This window comes from Apostichopus japonicus, chromosome 21 (genome assembly GCF_037975245.1).
Source record: "Apostichopus japonicus isolate 1M-3 chromosome 21, ASM3797524v1, whole genome shotgun sequence".
Classification (NCBI taxonomy): domain Eukaryota; kingdom Metazoa; phylum Echinodermata; class Holothuroidea; order Aspidochirotida; family Stichopodidae; genus Apostichopus; species Apostichopus japonicus.
This window is the reverse complement of record NC_092581.1, coordinates 18,432,978-18,458,967: the sequence shown is the minus strand read 5'-3', so window position 1 is coordinate 18,458,967 and position 25,990 is coordinate 18,432,978. Positions and strand designations below refer to the sequence as shown.

The 25,990-nt window shown below is 37.4% G+C and overlaps 1 protein-coding gene across 2 annotated transcripts; it reads right to left on the bottom strand.

Moving 5' to 3' along the window:
• Window positions 1–64: 64 nt before the first annotated feature.
• On the bottom strand, window positions 65–25,949 carry LOC139963273 (cAMP and cAMP-inhibited cGMP 3',5'-cyclic phosphodiesterase 10A-like). Of its 2 annotated transcripts, XM_071963927.1 has the most exons (23): window positions 25,726–25,948; window positions 23,930–24,103; window positions 22,343–22,477; window positions 20,879–20,928; window positions 20,713–20,744; window positions 19,857–19,956; window positions 19,108–19,201; window positions 17,908–17,966; window positions 16,549–16,599; window positions 15,890–15,948; window positions 15,101–15,152; window positions 13,467–13,609; window positions 12,388–12,480; window positions 10,610–10,799; window positions 9,472–9,620; window positions 8,289–8,372; window positions 7,669–7,819; window positions 5,686–5,895; window positions 4,631–4,752; window positions 3,666–3,777; window positions 2,977–3,057; window positions 1,122–1,210; window positions 65–437 (listed from the first exon to the last, which is right to left on the bottom strand). In XM_071963927.1, exons 1-23 carry the CDS (start codon window positions 25,823–25,825, stop codon window positions 332–334), a joined length of 2,436 nt encoding a protein of 811 aa, XP_071820028.1. In that variant the 5' UTR covers window positions 25,826–25,948; the 3' UTR covers window positions 65–331. The 2 variants fall into 2 exon arrangements, with proteins under 2 accessions (XP_071820028.1, XP_071820029.1); XM_071963928.1 differs by lacking the exon at window positions 23,930–24,103 and having other exon boundaries at window positions 25,726–25,949.
• Between the last annotated feature and the right edge of the window lie 41 nt (window positions 25,950–25,990).

The window sequence follows — 25,990 nt, the reverse complement described above, 5'->3', positions numbered from 1 at the left end:
TAGGATAATTAAAATCATACCTACAAAATAAAGTACGTCAAAGAGATTTCTTAAACTCATGATATGCTTCTTTTCCCTTTATTTGTCTTTTTTGTAGGAAAAAATATATCACTTTTCTTATAAATAAACCTATTAAAATAGTTTCTACAAATTCTGGAATGCATGGAGTAAAAGTGAAACAATTTTTTGGAAATAGATAATTCAAGATAAATAAATAAATACCCTCTCCTTTCAGGACAAAGAAAGGATAATATTGTGGACTGGAATTTGGCAAAGCAAATGATCTTTAGTTGTGAATACAAGAGTTTTAAATTGACTTCAGTTTGCTGTGTTACTCTTGTGTCTCATCCGAAGGGCTATCTATCCTTGAATTAGCAACAGCCCACATAGATGTACTCTGACCAGCACCCTCTCTCTCCCACTGGGCCAAGTTATCCCTGAAAAGTGACAAAAACGATGAGAGAGAAAATTTGAGTGGTAATTATTTTTGAAGTATTGTAGAAAGATTAGTAAAGAAGACACCATCTGGGAATTTATTTTTGATGCAAAGTAAATAATTGGTGACTGTTCTGTGATAATGACTGTGATTTGTAAGTGATAACAAGGATAGCCTAGAATTGGGAAAAAAGAATGAAGAGAGAAAAGGTTACATGACAAATTATTACCAATAAATAATAATACATAATTTTAATATAGCGCCAAACAAACTATGAAATAATTCTTGTGGCGCTCAACAATAGTTACAACATATAAGGTTTAGTAAAAAGATACCTCTTGAGAACCGATTTGAAACCATTCACAGTCTTGCACATTTTAACATGTTCTGGAAGTAAGTTCCACAAGTAAGGAATCATAATATTAGAACGTTCACGTAAATGAGAGAAGAAAGAAACGATTAATGGGACATCATTAATGAGAGGTAGATGACACACACAGGAATAGTGTCAATGTTGGGTAGAATGCCCAACAGTAAACATAGCAGGACAAAAGCTATGGAGAACTGACTGTAACAGAATAAACTGCTATCAATAAACAGTACTCATGACACAGGCTGTTATCTGGAAAATGGCCAAAGTATTGCAAGAAAAGGAATGGACAAAAAAACAGTTGAAGATACTCACTTGGTGGCCTCCAACATTGGCTCGACACAAGGGATGATTTTAGAGAGGATATCAAAGTTTGGCATTGCAATCTTGGAGATGAAAAACACCTGCAAAGAACATACGAGAGATTTACTTTTCAAAACATTGTCAATTTTTTAACTAAAAGAGGCGATACTTGATGGTTGGTCAATGTTCCTGCATGATCCATAGATGCCACTAGCAGATGTATTTATCAATGAGAGAGAGAGATGGGTAGTACTTGGCTTTCAGTAGCCTTATGCACAAATTAGCCTAAGCCTATACCATAACAATAAACAGCTATAGACCCAATTTCTCCTAACATGCTTTATTGATAATGCCAGTGTACCTTTGCATATATTCTTAAAACTTGATGCAAATCACTCACCTCCTTTGAAACTGTCATTCACATTGCTATGCTTAAACATGCTTGCTTCTCAAAAAGAAAGAAAACCATGAATGTTATCCTAAATGCCAAATATAGGCTACAATAATCTCAGCAGCCTAACTTGTTCATTATAACATTAGGCCTAGAGCCTTCTAGTGGCTTAATCACACACACAGCAACAACATTGGTTGGCGGGTATACCCGGCAGCCATGTTTTTATTTGTTTTATTATGACATTAAAGTGCAGTCAAATCTTTGAAATTTATCCAATACTTTTTCGATATCATAAAGGCAGCAGACACTCTGCTATATTGGAACAGTTGAAATGTGCAAAAGCGATAGGACCAGGATCCTACAAAATACTTAGTACCCAGGGATGTGCCCAGGATTTCCTGAGTGCCGGGTATACTGATCACCGTCCTGGGGGAGGGGTCTAAGGGAAGGGGGTGTTTCGATTTTTGATGGCGCTCAGATGCAAAATGCTGGCACTTGTGTAGCTTTTTAAGTACATACACAATTACTAGTTTTGCTAAAAATTTACATTTTTTAATTTTTTTCAGTGAAATATATTACGTACCTGGGAAAAGTTATTAGTTTGTTTCAAAGAGATTCTAAAAGGGACCGATTGAGAGCAGTAAGTAATGTTTTTTGCATGCGTAACTGATGCATTATTAGTCTGTATGATTTTGGCATAGGCTAGGCCCAATTTATGTTGAATATATTGTTAGGAATGTCAGGATTTTAGATGAAAATAGTGCTGGGTGGGATTCACGATTTTTAAGACAGTGCTGGGCGGTAATTTTTAGTGCTGGGCAGGGACGCCCAGTGCCGCCCAGCGTGGGCACATCCCTGAGTACCTGTAGTCAAAAAGATCCAACCATCTTTGATACAGTGTACAGGGTAAGTGCTAGTTGTGTGCACTGATATATACAGTACATCAGAATGTGGTTGTGTGAAGTTTTACAAGTTTGGCATTTAGGTTGAAATATAATTTTATTTATGCATGTTATCATCCACAAAGTAATAAACCATTTATTACCACTTAATGACATATACAGCTGTGCGGAGAAAAAGTACCGATACTTCAGACCATTAGCCTGTAACCAGGGAGTAGTGTATGTGTCATTGAGTACCAAAATACTACACAAATTCCAACAAGTATAGCAGTTTTTATGTTCACAAACCGCAGTATTTCATGGGTGACAAAATTCAGAAACACAGTACAAAAAAAAGGAAAGACTTAAAACTATTCTGCAAAAAACATACTATAGTTATCTCTCATCTCTTCAATCACTGATTCAGTATCGGAAATGTTGATGTCCTAATTATTTTCAAATTACTAACGAACCAAAGCAAGCTAAGTTTCCTTCAGATGATGATAGAGCTCTACTAAATTCTGCTGTCTCTTGATATCCGAGAATGATTTTAAGATGAATAAATGAATAAATAAGTAACTGTTTTTCTTACTTGTTCTTTCGCTTGATTTTCTTTATTGTCTCTGTCAAAAAGAGGGAGAGGTTGACCTCCCAGTTTCTTCTCCAAATCTCCCTTCAAAAGGAATGAGAAACTGTATCAGATCTGAGTAAAGGACAGTATAGTATTGACCCTAAATATGCTAGAATGCTAAATACTGGTCACCCGTGTTCGTACTTCAACAAAGCATTTTAGTGTGTATTAATACATTCCGTTATGCTTAAATTGTAGGGTTGTATAAGGATTCAAAACTAAACTGGAAAAAAGCATGTTTCTATCATCAGCAAAAAGGTTGCATATGCTGATTTTCTGGGTGTTGCTCTCTTGAAAAATGAAAACATTAGGAATAGCAAATCAATTTCATCTTATATAAGACATCTTAAACATTATCTACTTGACAAAAAGTTTTCGTATAGTTCTGCCTCATTATGAGCATTGTATTAATGTTCCCTTGCCCAGTTCTGTTAAACCCCTATGTGGTTGTATTTTCGATGTGTTTTCTGTACAATATATATAACATTTTTTTTCTTGTTTTACTTCGTAAGAGAGGCAAGACTCGAAAAGTTATCTTACTTCTGGTCCTGCTGCCTCACTGCTATATATTAACAAATAGTATAACATTGTGATTGAATGGCAGAAAGAAACAAACAGACAAACACAGATTAGGTGGTCGAGCTACTCACCTCTTCATAAAACTCAGAATATATGGCTTCCACACTACTCCTCTGAGTTGGCCAGAGCTTTGAAACAGCGCACAGATCACACACAGTCATAATTAATGAAAGAAGTTTGGATCTGTACAAATGGAAAACCAGAAAAAGAAAGTGAAAAAAGTGTAATTTGAGAAATGTATACTGTAGTCTCAAATTCAATTTGTCCCCTTATGTTGTGCTTTATGCATATTTACAAACACAAAATTTTGTTGCAGCAAAACTGTCCAACACCCTCCCCCCCCCTTTCCCACACATGGCTTCCTATTCATAATGTATAGAAAAACTTTGAAACACATCTGGAGATGACCGTACAATAACAGTTCCAACCCTAAGCCCTCTTTGTAATGTCCAATAGCTCTGAGTTGTATAAATTAGGCAACATTAGAACAGAAAGGCTGCAGCTTCAAAGCCCTCTGCAGCAAGGCTGAGTCACTATCAAAGAGTGTAGATTGTCTTGGCAAACAATCAGTACCTATTGTGTGAAACTATACAGCACAAATTGAAAATTGAAATTCACAGCCTTTCATAGAACAAGTCTTTAGACCGCTTTGAGTGGAATGATGAACATGCGGGACCATTACAATGGTTAGGTCTTTAAAAATCCAGGCAGTGCTGCGCAGAACAGGAGGGTGGTAGTGGGGAACCCTAATTCAAGTCCAACTTGACCTCTAAACTTTGAAATGTGTCACAATGGGAGAGGAACCCCAGACTCCCCCAGATAAAAGAAGCGGTTAGCAATTCCACAGCCAGACCCCTCATCCATAACATTTTGGAAACTGCTGACAGTTCCTATCATATCAGTCGGGGGAGAATTTGGAATTTTCCCCCGCCCTCCTTTTGCAACCTTCTATTGTTCAAATGGAATAATTAGATATCTTGAAACATTTTTTAAAACAATCAAGCCTCATTGATAAAGTATCAGTTATTACACATACCTGTGAAGGTGATTCTCAATGTCAAATGTCCCAGCACTGACCATGTCTTGTATTTCTGCACAATTGCCAAAGGAGAGGGCCAAATCTGTACTCAGTATCACATGCTTGAAAACACTGACGACCTTGAAAACCAAACCAAATGTAACAGGCTAGTTTGTAAACTTGTATACATTGCCTCCTTAAACTTAAGTAATATATGTATGTACCATGGAAGCAAGTTTATTTGATCTTAGATACCTACCGTCCATTAATTCTTTCTCTGGGTTGGTGTACAAGTTTCTACTCTATTGCACATTTGATAGTATGCTCTTGTACAAGTCAAGAAAATGACTTATACTTCATTGTTTCACCGATGGCCATAATAGCTTATGTTATTGAATATATAACAGGCACCCCAACACAGGTTTAAAGGGTGTGAAGACTCGGGCACAAAGAAACGCCTCATGCGGGTAATCTGACATGGTTTCGAATGAGGTGTCACAGAAGTGTTAGACACCACCATCGATCCCAGAAAATACACACACATAGCTTGCTATTGTTGGTAATTAGACACTAGTGTACAGTCAGTGCATACAGCTGCGGTCAATACCCAGAGCACAGTGTACAAACGATACAGCGATGGACATCTCAGGTCCAGCTAAAGATAACAAGGTATCATGTTTCATTACTGTCTGCATTTTGTAGCGACAAGAAGAAAACTTCACTTGCAAGCAACAGTGATTTAACTTGTGCAGAGCGCGGCACGTGGGTTGGGGCGAGTCTTCAATGCCTTTAAGACAGGTGTCGGGGAGGTACAGTAGGAGGGGGCAGAGGGGTTTAGGAGTCAGACAAATTTTCAATGGTGTTGAATTTGGTATTTCCACATTGGACATGTGGTTATTTCTGGCACTGTACTGTAAGCAGACATGTATGTTATTGTAGTACATGCAGTGATGGTGAAACACAAACTTAATCATTAAATTTCTAATTCCCTGAGGAAAGCTTGTATAAACCGGAAGTTTGCTTGACCCCGTTTCTTGCCAGTTTGATGGCTGACCGAGGGGTACGTTGCTCACCTGTTTGTATATATTCAGTGGTAGATGCGCAAAGATGTTGTGTCCCTCGGACTGAATGATGTTCATGGCGTAGTTAAAGTGATGCTGTTCCATTAATGAACCTGTCGGGTAGAGGGAGCCGAGCCTGCTGGTGTGTTTGCGTAAGAAGGCATTGGTTCTGGCCTGATGGTCGACGTCGTGACATATGCTGGCAAAAAATGCGGCTTGCATCTTGAGGGATGGAAAAATAACAAACTTGACAACATTATGTTATGCAGTGGTGGAGCGTCCATACAGTCAGGGGGGGGGGGCGGATGCCCCCCCTGACGGACTCAAATGGACTGCTGGCGCCCTTTTCAGCTTTTTACCACTTTTTACTTATTCGCGATTATTGACTTTTTATTGTGCTCCCATCTACCTATTGACATTTGTCACATTTTGTTGTTGTAATTTTCTGACAAAATGCTCTAACGTACGGCGGTCTTTAATTTATCAGCTCTTAATTCCATTGTACGAAACTATTTCCAATAACTGTACGGGGTTTTCGATCTATTTTTTCGAAAACATGAGCACACACAAAGATACCACAGGGATTGTGATGAAGCGCATGTACTTTCAACACCCATATAAACTTCCGAGTTGTCACAAATGGCGATTGACACCTATTTATTCTTCGTTTATCTGCAAATTAGCAAGGCCAGGAAAGGGTCATTTCCAGCGATGTAGGGAGTAAAGTTACTCAAAAAATTTCTGTACATTCCGCGCCAACCTGTGGTGGCGCTCCGCTTAGATAGTGTCGAAAGCGCCCCTACAGGCCATTCTCGCCCCCTGACCAATACCCCTGGCTCCGCCACTGATGTTATGCGATTATGTACTGCTTATACTTCAGTGACGAGGCAATACAGAGTGATGTTAAAGAGTGGCAAAATTAGAGCCACAAAATTCAGCTCTTCTGAAAGGAAAATAGCAAAAGACAAAGAAAACAAAAACCTATTCGGCGACCACCGTGGAAGTTTGCTGGACTACATGCATTTATCATGCTAACAGAATGAGTGATTCAATATCTATATCTCTCAAGAGGGGCATGGTATTAAAGAGGTGGAGCCATGAACTTGATCTTGCAGACCACAGTGAAATGCTGTACCTTCAACTGCAAATACTAATTTACATGAGAAAATTACACGTGCACTTTCAATTAGTTGTGTAGATATCCTGTCACAGGTAGGTCCTACATGTAAACTTTCCAGAGTACTTGTTTACCTATTTGATGTTTCTCCCTTTGGCCATTCAGTGAAATTTACTAAGTATATTTATGGTTGGAAAACTACTGCTCTGATATTGTAATTTTCCACAGGTAGCGTGTATAGGCATAGGAGCCCAACATGATTTGAGGGGGCTGTAAAGATTTGCCCGAAAAAAGTAACCAACATGGAAGGGTGTACTAGGGAGAAACCCTCCCCCCCCCCCACAACATTTGAAATTCGTTATAAGGAATGCCAACAGTGATATGTATGTCATAAAAACGTCTTGGACAGAGAAGGAAAGCATGGAGTGCAAACTGTGTCAAAACTCCACAACATCAATGTCAGATTAGTTGGACAAGCTTCGAACGTTAGTGTCATTACATGACGCTGAATTATTTTACTACTGACACTCACCAAACAAGATTATTGCAGTTTGGGGATTTTACAGTGTCCGAAACAATATCAGTGTATCGCCGAACTTTCATGCAAATATCTTGTTGGTGGTGGGGGGGGGGCTGCAGCCCCCACCCCTTATGCCTATTTTTCTATGTGGTTTTTAAATACGCTGCTAAATGCAGAACATTGCCCGCAGGCCATGTGTGGAGATGTATCCATTGTGTAACAGACGTTAAATTTTGAACCAAAGATTGTTGCCAATACTACAATACTACATGCCTCTTCATTAAGGAGATGCTACAAGTCGTTGCATAAAAGATGTCAATTTTTTAACCAATTACAGCGTAAGCTGTTTATTACGTACCTCTACATTAGTCAGTAATCCCGGCGTATGACTTATGATATAATACATGCAATGTGCGACTTGGAATGCGTGGTAGATGTTATGGAATGGAATCGGCCGGTAGTTCTTGCGAATTGTCAGAAAGAATCGGGCCAATACTGTTAAGTCAAACCTAGTTATTGGAAAAAATGAAAAAATAAAATAAAATGTGAATTAATAATCACCTGTCATCAATTCACAGATAGTGATTAAAATGGATCGATAGTGACTTCTGAGTCGGCAGAAATTTATCACAATTTTTATTATTATTTTTGGACAAGATATCTAACCGCCAAAAGACGGGTACACTTATAGCACCAATTTACAAACTAACTGCCTGCCAGCATTTTGGACCAAACTTGGATGGTGAAGGGGGGGGTGTGTGGGTAGAACAGGTTATGGCGGATGGTGCTGAGAAGAGAACATCTGGTGCAACAAAAGGTACAAAATTACATTGTGACCAGAAGGTTGTTTTAATATCTACTATCCAATAAAGTGGACACATTTGGTGAACTAGTGATTTTTTACATTTGACAATACTTTTCTCCTCTACTTGTGCTAGTCTGACTATGTTAGACTTCTATATAAGCGTAAACACTCACGTATCGGGGCCAAACAGGTCATGAACCATCTGTATAAACAGCTCTGGTAAAAAACGCTCAAACTGCTTGCAATCAAACTCGTGTCTGAAAGGAAAAAAGAAAAAGGTGAAAAAACGACATGCACCTTTAACATCAATCTAGTTGCTAGAAACTGCTAGAATTTTTTTTCTGTTGATTCCAGCAATTTCAGTTGAGAGTAGTTAGATCTTTTCACAGCTATGGACTTCCAGTTAAGTCTAGTTAGTTTCTTTCCACATCTATAGACTTTAAGTAGAGAATGGTTAGTTCCTTTTCACAGCTATGGACTTCCAGTTGAGAGTAGTTTCAGGCTCACTAAACTGAAGGTGCTGGTTGTTATTTATCATGAGAATTAGGTGAAATGCCTGACATTTACTTCTGACAACCAAGGATTTAGTTAAATTCTGGATTAATATTATTTGAATTTTACGGTTGTTATCAAAACACATTGTTTGAAATGAAATAGAAGGTGCATCAGGGGTTTCTATTATATAAGTACATGTACAATCATGCTCTTTCAATTGACTTAGATGCAGTCTATGGACCCCACCCAATTTTTTTTTTTTTTTTTCAATGCAAATGTTTGCCCAAGAAAAGTCAGAGAAGCGGGTGGGCTAAAAAAGACAAGGGGGGGGGGGGGGGCAACTGAGATATATATTAGAACAGAAAAAGAGCAAGCAACTATGGGATAAAGTCAAGGTGTACATAAAACAACATGATAATTTTATAATGCCTATTCCAAGAAAGCGAGCACACTAACTTTCCAGGAATGTCGGAACTCCTTTATCAGAAATTGATGGCGTTCCAGATCATTGGTATTCTGTATTATTGTTATGCATAATCCAAAGGACTTAAAACAAGAATGCCAATTGTAGCTATAACTGTAACATAGAATTCAGGTGACTTGTACAGGATGTGAGGTATTTGGCAAACTCAAGGAGTTAAAACAGTGCTGGGGGGGGGGGGGAGGGGCTGGGTTTAAAAGCCTGCTTCATCAAAATACAGAACACAAAATCAGCTAAGATGTTTAATCTTTGGAAAATTATATCAGAACTGGTAAAACAAATTAAATGCTATTGGGTCCCTAACTAAATTACAATTAAGACACATCTAAAGCAATAAATAAAAATAAATAAAATAAAAATAAAAAGGTTGAATTCCTTACCGGTCAAAGTTAGCAGGAATAACAAAGTTTTGTTTACACCATCTGGCTACCACCCTGTTTGCCTCTGCCAAGGTAGATGTGGAATGGTAGTGTAACTGTTCCTGGGTCACTGCTAGGATCCGTTCAGACTGCTGAATAGAACTGTATATCTGTTATAAGATGGACGAAAAAGTTTTGGTTTATGCACAGGTTATTATCAGTGAAGTACAAGCTGGGAACTGCCATGCTTAATTACAGTACATTAATAACCTATGATGATATATTCTTTTTCTCTTTTGATAACTTGTAATAAATACATACATTCCATGCAATCCTATGGTAGGAACTAGAAATAATGGAGAATCCGACTATTGTCACAAGATGCTATTTTAGCCCCCCCCCCTTAAGGTGGTGGAGGGGAGGGGAAGGACCAATATTGTCCCAGCAGTGATATTCATGTGGAGGTGATACCCCTACAAAAGGCCACTTTAAAAGTACCAGTGAAAATTGGCATGAATCCTGGCCCACCAATCTCAAACCTGTGTTGGGTCCCTGAATTTCAGCTTTATTCCATACTGGGTAGGCATATTCCCAGTCCAAGTCCTAACTGCCTGTTCAATCCAGATTCAATTTTTTATCAGTTATTAGATTTCAAAACAAGAGAAATAGCATCACAAAATTTATGTATTGAGAAGCCTACATCATCATTATCTGTTTTGTGTAAAAAGGACCATTCACGGTATATATAATTCTAAATCTGTTAGTCTTGAAACCAATGTGGATCTAAATTCATAATTGGTCTATTGTGCATGGCAGGAGGGTAACAAATATTTTAAAATGTGCCCAAATTTATGATTGTAATGGAGGGATTGTCTCTGTTTGACAGGTTATTGTTGACCGGGGTAATATTGTGATGTGCCTTGAGCACCTTATCGGTATATATGTCTGTGCTTTACAAATCCTCAATATTATTATGATTATAATATTATTATCATAATTAAGGACTCAATCTTGACATTTATACATCACGTTTTTAAAACAAAGAATAGTTTATCCTTGCAATGTAACTGGAAATGTTGAATTGTTTCAACTTATTGTAATTCTTGTAAATCCAATCGGACAGACCGACAGGAGTACAGATTATACTGCATACGCATACCTTGGAATAGTGGAGTGCGAGTGCGCAGTATATCGCAAACATACGGAAATTAGATTCGTCATTTTGGTCAAAGATGTGAGGAGGTCCATTCTTATTGATCATCTGCACCACTCCTATGACCTTGCCACGGCTGACGATAGGCATACAGAGGATGTTACGTGTCGTATACCCAGTAGCGACATCCACCTCCCTGCCAGAATGATAACGAGATAAGTTATTAATTGATTGACTATTTAACAGAAATGAGAGACCACCCTGTGAAGGAAAATAACGTAAAACAATTTGTAAATAAAACGAAAAAGGAAACATAAATAATTTGCATACATGCTACAATCTCTGGGAATCACATAGATGGTAGCTTTTGGTGTCCATACCCAACTGGCAGATTTAACAACAATAAATAGAAGAGGCCAAAAAATACTGTTAACTACAGTGGCCTACAAGGTCCATTGTTTACTATTTGAATTGAAATTCTGAAGATATGACAAGCGCATTCCTTTTATAGCTTTCAGGTTGCATCATTCTATAAGTATTAGACTACGAATTCAAAATGGTTGTTATCATCTCTTAGCATGACAGATGGCGTTGCTAGATTTGAGAGCTACATTGAAAGCAATACACAATGCGAGAGAGCTTCATAACCTACCCTTGTTTTTATCTTGTAATGGATGTGGAAAGGGGGAGGGGTGTTTGTGTGGAATAGCACTTTTAGTTAATTGCCACAGCATGAAACAGATCAAAGTTTTGAAATCCATATCAATCTTATTCAGTCATGCCCCTTCTGGGCTACCATAGTCATCTAATCAACTGTGAAGCCGAATTAACCAAAGGTGTCTGAAGTAACAGATTAAAATGGAATGAGGTGAAGTTTAATGCCCATATTATTAATATAAATAGAAGAGGCCAAAAAATACTGTTAACTACAGTGGCCTACAAGGTCCATTGTTTACTATTTGAATTGAAATTCTGAAGATATGACAAGCGCATTCCTTTTATAGCTTTCAGGTTGCATCATTCTATAAGTATTAGACTACGAATTCAAAATGGTTGTTATCATCTCTTAGCATGACAGATGGCGTTGCTAGATTTGAGAGCTACATTGAAAGCAATACACAATGCGAGAGAGCTTCATAACCTACCCTTGTTTTTATCTTGTAATGGATGTGGAAAGGGGGAGGGGTGTTTGTGTGGAATAGCAGTTTTAGTTAAAAGTCACAGCATGAAACAGATCAAAGTTTTGGAATCCATTTCAATCTTATTCAGTCTTGCCCCTTCTGGGCTACCATAGTCATCTAATCAACTGTGAAGCCGAATTAACCACATGTGTCCGAAGTAACAGATTAAAATGGAATGAGGCGAATTTTAATGCCCATATTATTAATGGCTTGATGACTTCTTTCTATCAAAACTTGGAATGATGATAGAGAGCTAGCTGGGATACTTTTGATTGATGTTTTATTATAAATTTTGGTATGAAAATATTTTTAATGCGTTGAATGCTTCCTGCTGAATAGTACATTTTAATATAAATAAGGAAACAGAGACACTGTGTGTACAATGAACCCAAAATCGTCAAAGCATTGAAAATAGTACAGTGTTGTAAACGAGGGATCAATTGTTGGTAGCAAAACAAAGGTTGAAAAATGTTGTAAAACATTATTAGCCGTCAGAGTACTCAAGTACCAGTACTGTAAATGAGAATCTAGTCTAACCAACAGCGAACTTACTGCATGCAAGTACTTTACACAATAATAAATACTTTAACATCATTGACAAACCTGTTGAACCTTGGATCGTTGTAAGCATTGGGGATGTTAACAACCTCACCAGTTCTAGCAACATGCCCAGCAATACCTTTCTCTATTGGAAATCTGTAGAAAAATCAGAAAAAGTGTGTTATTTACCAGATAAGTACATTTTTAGGAGGAGGAGGGTGGGGGGAGGGGAGGATCGGGCAAGGATGTGCAGGGAAACCATTGATCATAGTATTCATAATAATCAGCCGTTATTTTACGACGCTAAAGCAACCACAAATGTGGGAGAAGCCCGCAAGGGCTTATGGATTGCAAGTTACATGTCAGGTGGCTTCCAATTCAACATTTTAAGTCAAATTTGGAATCTTTTCAATTGAGAAATGGGATGGGAAAACCATAGATTGCTCTTGGATGAAAAACCCCCCTTACAATGCCCCAGCCAGGTATCGAACCCAGAACCTTTTGATTGCTAAGCCTCATTGCTCCAAATGCCACCACCTTTATCCAATCGGCCACAGCACTGGTAAATCATCATATATAGCACAGATATATTTAATTCATTCATATTCTCAAATTATAATGACTGCGAGCTAACCAAAGGGAAGGTGATTAACACTTTAGATGATGAAGGGATATTGCCATCATGTGTGACAAACTCGTCCTGTGTGGCATCTAATAATGTTTATAGCAATGACTTTCATGCGATGAACCTGGTCTAACTCCATAATTTGTCCCTTAAAGGGTGTGAAGACACGTCTAAAGCCAGTATAATCTGACCTAGTTTTGAATGAGGTGTTATAGAAGTGTTAGACACCACCATCGATCCCAGAAAATAAACACACAGCTTGCTACCGTCGGTAATTAGACACTAGTGTACAGTCAGTACATACAGCTGCGGTCAATACCCACAGCACAGGGTACAAACGATACAGAGATGGACATCTCAGGTCCAGCTAAAGACAACAAGGTATCACGTTTCATTACTGTCTGCATTTTGTAGCGACAAGAGAAGTACATCACTTAAAAATCAAGCAACAGAAAGTTAACTTTTTAAAGATGGCGGCACGCTGTTTGGGGCGAGTCTTCAATGCCTTTAATGTTACCTAATTTGTTTCTTTTTGGAGTAGATCGGTCTTCCGTCTTTGGTCAAGCCTTCGTCGAAGAGATCTGCGTAAAGTTCTTCAGTTTGACCATCCAGGAGAAAGAGCGTACAGCGATCGGCCTGAACGAGATCCTTGGCAAATGTCTGTTCAAAGAAAAAAGCAAAAATAATTATCAGAATGTTAATATCAGAAAGAAATTGTTTCTCTACTAGCCAGACGATGTCTTATTTTCTTGCAAAGTAATATCTTGTTTTAAAAAAAAAAACAGCATTGCTAAAAAAGGGGTGAATTAAAGGATACTTAATAGCTTCAAAATTGATCCTGGCGAAACAAACACGATAAAGTGTACGTGACCGTGGAAATAAGTTTTATAAGGAAAAGAAGGAAATAATAAGGAAATAAAACTAAGGAAATAAGTTTTGTTATTATAGTTATGTATTCTTTGGCCTGTATGCAGAGAATCATGTTGAATTGCAGCAATATTGTGAAGAAGTCAGCATATTAAGCACCCACAGATAGCAAGTTGGGTTGAATAGTTCAAACCTCATCACCACCATTCTGTTCTGTTTAGTTACTTCAGAGACTATTAGACAAGACTTGTATGTACTGGCATTACCTAGCAGCCAGTATTGTCACCATATGAAACAAGTAGAGCCTATGAATGTCGCCATCTTGCACCAGCAACCAAGCCCAGAGCCTAAGTTCCATTTTTCTTCTATTTTCTTTGGTGGAAGGGGGGGGGGGGGGGTTGTTTGGATGAATACTAGGCATATATATTGCCTGATGTCATCCTTTGGGAGGTGTTTAAGGGGAGGGATATCCCCTCCCCTATGATAAATTTTCGTTTGGGTTTACAGAGGGCTTGAATGCAAAATGATGCTATTGATTCCATCATTTTTACTTAATTTGTATGGCATGAATAAAGTATTCATTTTTAGCATCTGTTACTAAATGTAAAGCCATAAATTTGGAAGAAAGTTTGGAAGCAAGGTTAGGCCAAGCACAAAAAATTTACTCTACAAATTGATTGTTGTATTCATAAAACCATATGGATACATTCAGGGGCGGACTGGGTCTTAAAACCAACCTGGGCATTTTTCACCTCATTTTTCACGGCCCATTATTCATTGTAACTTACAAAGTGATCGCCGTCCTGGGGATGGGTTTAAGGGGAGGGGTGTCCCCCTCCCCATTGAGATTTTTTTGAAGTTAAGGAATGCCTAGATGCAAAATGGTGCTATATTTCTCAATTTTGTAGATTACATGATCCTTTAAAATAGACCCAATTATAATTTTCCAGAAGCAACACTTGATTATACTGAGAAAAGTTAAAAACGCAAACAAATATAGACAAAAATATATGTTTTAGACTGGATTATACTTAATTTTTCAAGCATTTAAAAATATTTTTCTACACAGGCCATCTGTATTCTATGAACTACTGTAAAAAGGGCTGTAATTTTACCAGGCTCCTCAGCCCATCGGGCCACCGGGCATTGCCCAAATGCCCGTGTGGTCAGTCCGCCACTGCATACATTAATACAGTGACAATTTCAAGTCTTTTCTTCAAGCACTGATCAGGAGGTTACTATCAACTCCTTCCTTGTCTTGATAACAATTTTGTTGACTCTTACCATGATGTGTTCTGTCAGGGTGTCAATAGCAACGATATCATCAAAAATCACCCTGCGAGAAGAAGAGGGAGGGAAAACATGTTTCCATTGTTTCACTGACACATTTAAACTTGCTGTTAACAATTCAATTCAATTTCAGTTTATTCCAGTATAAATTTCAAACAATTTTATAAATACAAAGCCAATTTATAAATATGAAGCTTCTAAGGAGTGAAAATTAAGAAAGAAAATAAAAGCAATAACAATTTAAGAAAGTGAGGTCAAAATATAGGGGGGTTGGAGGGCAGGAACAGGGGGGGGGTGGATTGTAAGTAAATATTTAATCAGCAAAGGTTGAAATTTTATAGCAAATTTGCTAATCTTCCTCATTGCATGAAAAAAGGGCAGCTCTGTATATGAATGAGTTTTATCCATATTTTTAACACCTTTATATTACAATGTTTCTATACAAAAATATCCAGTGTACTAGTAGTAAATCATAGCTACATATCAGTCATAGAGCTTTATTGGGTTATAAGTGTTAATTCTGACATACATAACTCCTGAAAATGTAGATAAGCAATTTAAGGGTTGCCATTTGTAGCTCTAAAGTTTTGCCACTGTAAATAAAATCACATCATCAGGGAGGTATGGACTAAATTATATCGTTAGACAATAAGGGGACTAAGGTACTGAGATGAATCAGACTGTTTCAGACAACAACAACATTGATCAGAGAAAGACTTTATAATCACGGTGACTAAAATGTAAAAAGACTAATTTACCATTGTCACCGTATAATTATACTACCTTGAAACTTCCAGAAGAAAATTATTAAACTCTCTTTGTTTAGTGAGACCCATGCAAGCCTACAAACAAAACAAATGAAAATATAAATATACTTTTTCCAGAACTGGAATATCATTTCAAATGCATCACATTCTTTCCCCTTATGAATAAAATAAATAAATAAAAAAATAAATGAATGAATGAATGAATGAATGAATGAATAATAAATAAATAAATAAACAAATAATTAAATAAAATAAGAAAAAGACTGGGTGACTTTGATTTTTTCACTTTCCCAAGTCAGTAGTAAAAAGCTTTTTCATTATAGCACTGCCAAGTATGACCGTAGTGCCTATTCCAGCCTCACCCTGCACCCCCCCTATTCCCTTCACCCCAACCAATAAGAATCTAAACCTTTGCCTTTGCCTCCATATTATAACTCTAAATCACTGAAAAACAGTAAACCGAGTGTCACATACTAGACTTGGTTCCTATTTACGCCTCCTTGGCCCCCCCCCCCACCAAAAAAAATACAATTTTGATTAATAGCAGCCAAACTCAAACACCAGAACATGATCCAGTGGCACACTTGAACATTAAATCTGCTAAGATTGTGATTCCCTTGAGCCAGAATGTAACAGCAAATGTCATGAATGATTCCTTATAGTTTATAGTCTTACTTGTGTCTTATCGATTGCTATTCCAATCCACAGCAGGCATCTGGAGACAAGCTGCCAAAAGAGAAACAAAACTAGTGAAACCCTGATTTATCTGGTTTGGAGGTTATCTGGTTATATTTTGTTTACCAGAGGTTATCTGGATAAATCAAAATATCTGGATAACGAAGTGGTTTGCCATTGTATTGTATACATAATAGTTTGTCGTAATTAATAAGCTTCAAATAAGTCAAAGAGTAAATTCTCATTGGCCACTTAGAGTCTATTGTCCCCTGGAAGAAGCAAACCACCATTCCTAGTAGCACCTAACTTTGCTATTGTCCTCGGATAATAGCAGCTTGGGTGTGTTTGAACAATTTTGCACAATAGCATCAGGTTTTGCATACATGTTTTGGCTGTGTGCACTCAACCATATGGCTATATGTACACACATCATGAGCATCTCTCTAAGGGGCTGTCACTTGCGGCTAGATTTGTCAACCTTCCCCTCACATTCCAAGTACTTTAAAGAGGACGTACAGTATGTGGTAGAATAATGTACTTGTAATATCGATAGCTTTCATGAGTTAAATCGTGGATTAGTCATGCAGCGGCCATATTTAACATCCTCCTTTCTTCAATGTTCTTCTGTGAAACGTACTTGTTTTGAATATTATGTAGATGAAGCAATGAATTTGAAGACCTCATAGCTTGTTATAATATCTTTACTACATAATCTCCCTCACTGAACATTAACAGCCTTGGACACTACAATGAATTAACCATACGAAAAACTACAGCCCAGACAAATTCCAAATGAGTGTTTTAATGGATGGGCTGAAGGGGAGCTCCATAAACTCATTTTTATGGATCAGTAAAAGGTCTCTTCACCCTTTGAGAAAACCAGCCCCAACAAGTGTTTGTTCTGTCTGCTCAGTGCAGTTCAATGCACTTTTTTCAGTTGAACAGTGAATGGCCCTGTCTAATGGGGAGTGTGGGTGGGAGTCTTCTGTTAAACAACAATTCAAACAAACCAATTGTTACTACACATTTTCAATGACGGTACAATTGCTTTGTGAGAGAATTGCACATCAACTTGATAATTCCCACACCTACATAGACGAAAGAAAATTATTTTCCACTTCATTCTGAAAGAATTCCCCTATTTAGAGTAGGGAGTGCCAATTCCTCAAGTATCCAGAGAATTTTTATGAATCAAGGCCATTCATGTTCACATGTATATTAAAGTGTTATTTAGTCACATTGACAGTTCACACATATAGACGGTTCAACACTTACTCACAAATTTCTAACCGATATCACAGCCGAGGGTGGAACTTAAGAGGACGCTACGGAAAAGAAGGAAGTTAAGTTAGAATTTACCTGATAGTCTTTTAATGTAAATGGTTCACTGGTGTAATGCCTGATCAGTTCCAAAACAGCTGAAAAATAAAAAGAAGAAGAACGAATCACTTTATAGATCTACCGAATTCAAAAAAATGAGAAGAAACTGATCCATATCCCATCAAAATTTAAACAGGTCAGGATCCTTCCCGACAGGGAGATCACGATTGAGGGGTCTGATCCTGAGTACAGCATGCATCCACAATCTTTATCACACTTGTGGGGTCTGATCCTGAGTACAGCATGTGTCCATACTAGAATCTTTATCACACTTGCGGGTCTGATCCCGAGTACAGTACGCGTCCACACTAGAATCTTTATCACGATTACTGGGTCTGGTCCTGAGTACAGCACGCGTCCACACTAGAATCTTTATCATGATTGCGGGGTCTGATCCCGAGTACAACACACGTTCACACTAGAATCTTGATCACGATTGTGGGGTCTGATCCCGAGTGCAGTACGCGTCCACACTAGAATCTTTATCACACTTACGGGGTCTGATCCCAAGTACAGCATGCGTCCACACTAGAATCTTTATCACGATTGCAGGGTCTGATCCCGAGTACAACACACGTTCACACTAGAATCTTGGTCATGATTGTGGGGTCTGATCCCGAGTGCAGTACGCGTCCACACTAGAATCTTTATCACACTTACGGGGTCTGATCCTGAGTACAGCATGCGTCCACACTGGAATCTTTATCACACTTGCAGGGTCTGGTCCTGAGTACAGCGCAAGTGCAGACTAGAAGCTTTTCATGCTTGCAGGGTCTGACCCTGAGTACAGCACGCGTCCACAATCTTTATCACACTTAAGGGGTCTGATCCTTAGTACAGCATGCGTCTTCACTAGAATCTTTATCATGATTGCTGGGACCTGATCCCCTTTAATATATTGTCCAATTAGGCTTCAGGGCTTTCCATGGGTATTTCACTTTTTCTCAGAATTGAGAACTTCCGTTAACCAAATTTACCAATTTACATCATTTGACAGAATTTTCCCTTTAATTTCTCATCACAGTGTTGTAAATAAAATTTGGGAATATTGTTGAAATGATCAAAGCTGCAAAAACACAGCAAAAAAATAGAAAAAGAGTTCTCACCATAGCTGATGTTTAACATGTTTGACAGAATGAACAGTCATGTGATATTGAAAATCCGATGTTCGGGACTGACCTCGTACTTCTCCGTTTGGTTGTAAGACAGGAACACACATCACAGATTTGGCTTTACTGTCGTTAGTTCCTACTCCGAGAGGAAACCTCTCATCCTTGAGAGAAAAATATCTCACTTTAACTAGTGCTCATATCAAAACGAAATGGTTAATCTGATACAGGGACTATCATTAAAAGCATCAGAAACGTCTCCCAAAGATTAAATTTCTATTATCCCGTTCACCTTAGAAGAAGATAACTGCCCAAACTGTTATATTTATCTACACAGGGAAAACTTGCAGTAGAAAAGCAGTTTGTTCAGTTTATCTCTCTTATTGCTATAATTACTTGCTGCGTCTAAAGCAGATGATGATGTCACATCTAGCACTCATACATGGTATTGCCTCAAGTTGTAATCTTCAAGGACCTTTCCAAAAAAAATCAACAATATTCAAGGACCTTTCAAAAAAAAAAATCAACAATATTCAAGGACCTTTCAAAAAAAAAATCAACAATATTCAAGGACCTTTCAAAAAAAAAATTCAACTTAACTCACAACATTCAAAATGTAAAATTAATTTATATTTTATATATTACAGATCCAGTGCAATGTTTACCCTCTTCAGCTACCCAAATCCCCTCCCTCTCCTGCCCTAACCCCCCTCCCCTCCCCCATGGCCCCAAGTCTGCTACTCCCCTCTCCCATGGGGGCCCCAATCTGGCAGTAGGATGTATGTGATGCTATGGTCAGATACAATCTGGAATTCTTACCCCAAGTATATCTGAGGTTAGGATGCCTTTCTTACTTGTGGCAGCGAAGGCAGCTATGGTAGTCTTGGGTTTACAAGGTCCAAACGCAGAGAGTTTCCACCTGTAAGAAAGAAAGAAAGAAGGAACTTTGTGAGAATGACTAAAATGGGATAACTGATTAAACAGCCATTACCAGTGAGGTAGCCTATTAAGACTAATTCAAATAATTTACACTTTAATCAAGGACGTAGGAACCGGGGGGGGGGGGGCTGGGGGGCGCCAGTGAAAAATATGGAGGGGCGGAAGTATCATTCCGCCCCCCGCTTCGCAAGTCAGAAAACCCCTTTTTCATTTCCAAATGAGAAAAAAATCTCATTTGGAGCACAAAATTGCATCTAAGGCCAGGTGAAAATGCAAAATTATATACAAAATGGAGTGGGTGGGTTGAATTGTGCTATATTGCACCAAATTGCATCTAAGGCCACCTGGAAATGCATCCAAAGGGGAGGGGGACACCCCCTCCCCTGAGACCCCTCCCTCAGGCCGGCATTCAGTCTTCAGCCCCCCACTCAAAAGTACCTTCCTACGCCACTGACTTTAATATTGTCATATGTCAGACCTCTTTAGGTGTCCAGGGTTGAAAGCTGCCATGGTTGAATCTCTGAGTCTCCAAAAATTGAAACGACCCGACAGATGCTGAAAATGTATCAATTTTTGTGCTTTTAACAAAAAAAATAGGCCACATTTTGGCATGATTCAGTAAAAACCTTCTGGGCCATTCACCCCTCCTTTCTAATACCCAATGAGCAGCCTCCATTGCATTTTATCTAGAGCTATGGGAACCCAACATTTGTAGTAAATAATATACCAACCATACCTTCCATTGGCCTCTACACAGAGCTGTAAATCCTGAGGGTTAAAAAAAAGAAGAGAATGTACCAATAATGACTTATAAGAGGGTGGGGAGAAAAATGGCTGTGAGAGTGCAGTGAATTTATTATGAAGTGACTTGTAGAAGAATATTTATTTTGTTCAGAACTCACATGATTCTCTACTCCAACCATGAACAGGAAGTACTCATCTGTTTGTACAGCTGTTAAAAAAAAAAATATGTAACAGCGATTAAATGGGAAACTTTTTCCTAGAAATAAGAAGTGATCAATTCTAGCTACAATGTCTAAAAGTTTTGTATTCATCTCATATATTTATATCCTAGGTTGCACTATGTTCAACCTGAAAGCAAAGTGACAAACGATTCATTCCAACCAATCACACACCACGAAACACTCAACCAATTTACTAAGAAATCGGAATTTAAAACACCAGCAGTATTTTTCTAAAAATTTTGTGCTAAAATGTCAACAAATTCAATCACTTCCCTTTGTTCCAGATTGTAAAATCAATCTGTAGTTATTTTTACTTGTTTGTTGCTTTATAAATTATTTCACACACCTTGGTTTCCTTTTCATCCGTATTACGTTCTTTCTGAAAATGTCATGTGTAACTATATCCTTCCTTTCTTTCTTATTTTACCGCAGAGATGATAAAAACAATTAAAATAACAAACGGAAATTTGATTGAACTTTTGACTTCTGTTTTTCTCCCCTTCTTTATCTTTTGATCCCATTTGAAAGAGCAAGGAAAACAAAGTTAAGTTCCTTCTCCATTCAATTCTTCTAAGGACTTAAAGGATCATCAGTCTTTCAAAGAAGATTATTATAATTATTCAAAGACATAAAGTCTCACTTTATGACTAGGTCTTACACCATGTAATAAACCTGTGCGTATATAAACACAGTATATATAAAATATGGCCCGTTCATATTGTAAAATATTAGAGAATAACTTAGCATGTATTTTATTGAACTGTATTATACAAGAGCCAGTGAATAAATGATATAGATAGTAACTTAATGCAAGAACAGAGTCTTAAACATAGCATGCATGACTTGAGATGAATCATTTCTAGGAACTGTAGAACAGAACTGCATGCAGACTTGACATAACCTTGATTAAATACTTTATGTCATTCTGTTCAATATTATTATTATTTACCAAATTTATATAGCGCTCTTTTCATGCTTAAGCATGTTCAAGAGCACTTTACAATGACAACAAAATGACAAAACCCTTAAACTATGAATATGAAGAATAAAATTGACACAGCTTAAATAATAATATAAAAATATATATATATATATAAACGAAGGAATAATTTTAAAAATAATATAGATTTACAGTGAAATTCCTAAAAAGAAAAAAGTGAGTTTTAAATAAATTTAAGTAACAAAATGACAAAACCCCTTAAAATATGAATACGAAAAATAAAAAATAAAATGGACGCAGCTTAAATATTAATATAAAAATATATATGTATCTATAAGGATAATTTATTTTTTATTATTAAATAATGTAGATTAACAGTGAAATTCCTAACGCCTGAGTGAGTTTTAAGTAAATTAAACTCCTGTACATACTACTACTGTACTGTTTTATGGCTAACTTACTCCTGGCGAGGCACTCCATGGTCGGCATGAGTACATCTGGGATGCCATGGTGCTCCTCGAGACCCTTTACAATCGTAGTCAAGAGATTCTCACTCTGAACGGTATCCCCATATCCACCACTATGCTGACCATCATCTGAAAAAGCAATTTCACACACTAAACTATGCAAATCATAATCAGTATGTCAAAACGTTACATCAACTTGAAGGAGGCCAAATATGATCCATAATCTGTCCAAGTGCCGACTTAAAGCCCTTAGAAGGAAGATATATGCAAGTTTGGCACAGATGATAGGAACCACACCAAGAAGACTGAAATAAGCTCTTGTTTGTTTTTTTTTCTTTCTCTATATAAAATCTAATTTTCATGTTTTACTTGGTAAGGGATCAGACTCGAAAAGTTAATTCTTAATTCTGGTCCTGCTGCCTCATTGCTATAACTATGTATGACAAAACATACTTCTGAAAGATTTGATGGCAGAAATAAACGGGAAAAAAACGAAAAATAATGGACAAGAAATTTTCTGCTATAATACTTCATGGATAAAATATGAATCACTGTTTACTATTGCTTGTGAATGCAAGATTTAGCTCATGTGTACAGAAACAACTCCTCTCATGCCAAATTAACATACTAAAAAACCCTTAAAATGTCCTCAACAGAATAAGATTTCTTCTTATCTGGTTGGAGGAGTTGATCACCATAAAGTCCTCTGTCATGTAAGGTAAAAATATGGTGGTTCAAGGGTATACAGTACGTCCCCTTTAAATTCTTTTGAGGTTAGATTGACACACTATAGTACATGGCATTGAAGTCAAACATTGGATACAGTGTCTGATTGTACACATATGTCCCATGTGAAACATACACAGGCAAAAACAATGGACTCAGGAAACCTTTTCATTTTCCCCAAATGATTAGACATTCAACATTCTATATATATCCAACGAAGGATATGACATTCAAAAATCTGTATCCTGTTTTTCATGGTTGAGGTATATGACATTTAGTAGATTTTGTACTTCTGACCATTCTCACATTTAGCCTATACTACCTTACCAATTTTCACAATTTTACTTACTTTTAGGGCATTGTTACTAATGTTTGGAATCATGAAATGGTTCGTTATCATACGATCATTGTGCAACTTAAAAAAAAGACAGTTAAATGGCGTTATTCTTTGGAAGAACGTTTATTGGATAAACCTATTTGTTGTTAGATAATCATCTAACAGTTGAATAGCTAATTAATGATTCATATCACTGAACAAATGGAATGTTAACTGTAAGGCAATGTTAAAAGCAATGCACCCATTCCATCCACCCTCCAGATAGTAATTTATTTTTCAACTTTTGTGTAGCAATTTTGAAACCTCTGAAGTTTTTTCCCTTATAAAATAAAATGGTTCCTGTGCAAAGAAAAAAAAACTGCTATACATCTTTAGACTTGAATAGCAATTTGACCATTTTTCATAGCATTTTAATTGCTATGCGATATTTGGATAAGTTATCTCTGCATACATGCCGGTTGATAATATCAGAAATTTACTGAGCACTGATGGATGAAAGTGAAAGCTAGCTGACAAACCTTTCTCAAAGTTAGGCTGACATTTTTTAGTCTTGCTATGGTCAGGGTGGTTATGTTCAGAATGGGCAAACCATTCTTGAATTTCTTCCAGATGATAATGCTTCAAAACAAACTCTTTCAGTATCCATGGTTTCGCTGACAAGTATGTCTTGACATCATTGGGATTTAAATAGACTGTAAAGATTTTTAAATCAGATTAGAATTCTTTAATTTTTTTTCTCTTTTTTTTTAAGAAAAGCCACACAAAATAGAGCCTGGGTATGAAAAAGTAAAAAACAAACAATCCTAAACCAAAGGCTGAAATGATCAATACCTTGACCATTTACACTGCATGAGGAACTTCTCAATGTTATCAGCCAATCAATTAACAAGCTTAGTTGGAAGAAGTCATCATTTACACCACAATCGTAACTGTGGTAAAATGTATTGTGCCTAGGCTATCCTTTCTTTGCAGAAATCTCTATGCCTACAGTATCATTATTGTAGTGTTTACACGGGTCCAAAAATCGGGAACCGGGTACCCGAGAGCTGTTACCCGTCGGGTATCCGGGTACCCGGAAAAAATTGTTTACCCTCGTGTATCACGATTTTCAAGAAATTACATATTGGATGCTATTATAAATGAATCATATTCTCTACTGACAATGTTTTCATGTTCAAAAACGTATGTGTAAGGTAAGGTATAAAACCTTCCTCAATAATTTCTATTTGCTTTTTTTCTGTCATAAACTTGTTAATTACTTAATATAATTAACATTACTCTGTTTTACCTCCATGCTACTAATTAGTAGTAATGTTGTTAACATCGCACTGCCGCCGTTGCTTATGCTTGCTCTCCACGTCTATTGGATCAGACCATAAAATATCCCTTTAGCTCAGTTGTTACCACAACTATCTATTATGCAGGCCCAAGGTTCGCATTAGCCGCGAGATTACGCGATTCGCGCAATTTGATCGCATTTGGAATACACGATTAGTAAAAATCCACTTGCGATTATTATTTTTTAGTTATCCCGTCTATAATCCATAAACATGTCGTAAAATTCCTTGTCAGCCTTTCCTTCTATGAAATAAACGAATGAATAAATAATTATTTCTTCCACATGGTAGCCTAACACCACACTAAGTCAATGCATGAGAAATCTAGCTAAGCCTAACCATCTGTTTATTCGCTGAAATTGTGACGCAAAGATATCCATGGAACACATTCATTATTGCTGTTACGTTCGACCACATGGTTGCCTAACACCACACTAGGTCAATGGGGTAATCTAGCATAGCCATTTGTTTATTAGCTGAAATTGTGACGTAGTTATAAGATATCCATGGAATACTTTCGTTATTGCTGTTATCTTCAACCACATGGTAGCCTAACACCACACTAAGTCAATGGGAAATCTGCCTAACCGTAGGTTTGCAAATTTTTTTTTTTTTTAAATCACACTTTGTGTAGGATTCGGGTAATAAATTAGGAACCGGGTAGTATTGCGTCGGGCGGGTACCCGGATAACCCGTGCAAACACTACATTATTGCTTTCCTCCAAAACACTGTTTACTTCCAAGCAATTAATTACCATATTGGAGATATTGTAGTGATTCAAACGTTAACAACCAACTATAAAAACCGTTCCACAACTAACGTTACACAAAGCTATAGTCTAAGGCCCGGGTGTAATGCTACGGCATTTAGGCTACGTGAGTTAGGCTACGGGAGTTAGGACTACGGCAGGCGGGCTATCATTGAGGTTAGGCTACGGGAGTTAGGCTACGGGGAGATTATCCTACGCCTTCCTTACTGTCTGGTGATCCAGATCGTCGACTAAAAATATGATGGGATGAATTTCCTGGCAAGGGTGGCATCCGTCGCTCTGAGAGTTGTTTCCATGGACATGACATAACTTTAATCGCAATGTAGGAAGATTTGTACTTCAAATACTCATCGGAAAAATGAAAACTAAAGAAACTTTCGTACAATGTAGGCAAGGTAGCATATATATACAATGTAAACAGCGGTCCATGTACGCAACGCGCTTCACAAATATTTGAATAAACACAGCGCAG

Excerpts from the sequence above, each read along its gene's own strand:
- LOC139963273 (XM_071963927.1), bottom strand. The coding sequence starts at position 25,825 with ATGTCATGTCCATGGAAACAACTCTCAGAGCGACGGATGCCACCCTTG. Across the intron at positions 15,949-16,548 it reads TAGCAATCGATAAGACACAA|GCTTGCATGGGTCTCACTAA; the intron begins GTAAGACTATAA and ends TTTTGTTTGTAG. Across the intron at positions 13,610-15,100 it reads CCCTGACAGAACACATCATG|ACATTTGCCAAGGATCTCGT; the intron begins GTAAGAGTCAAC and ends TTCTTTGAACAG.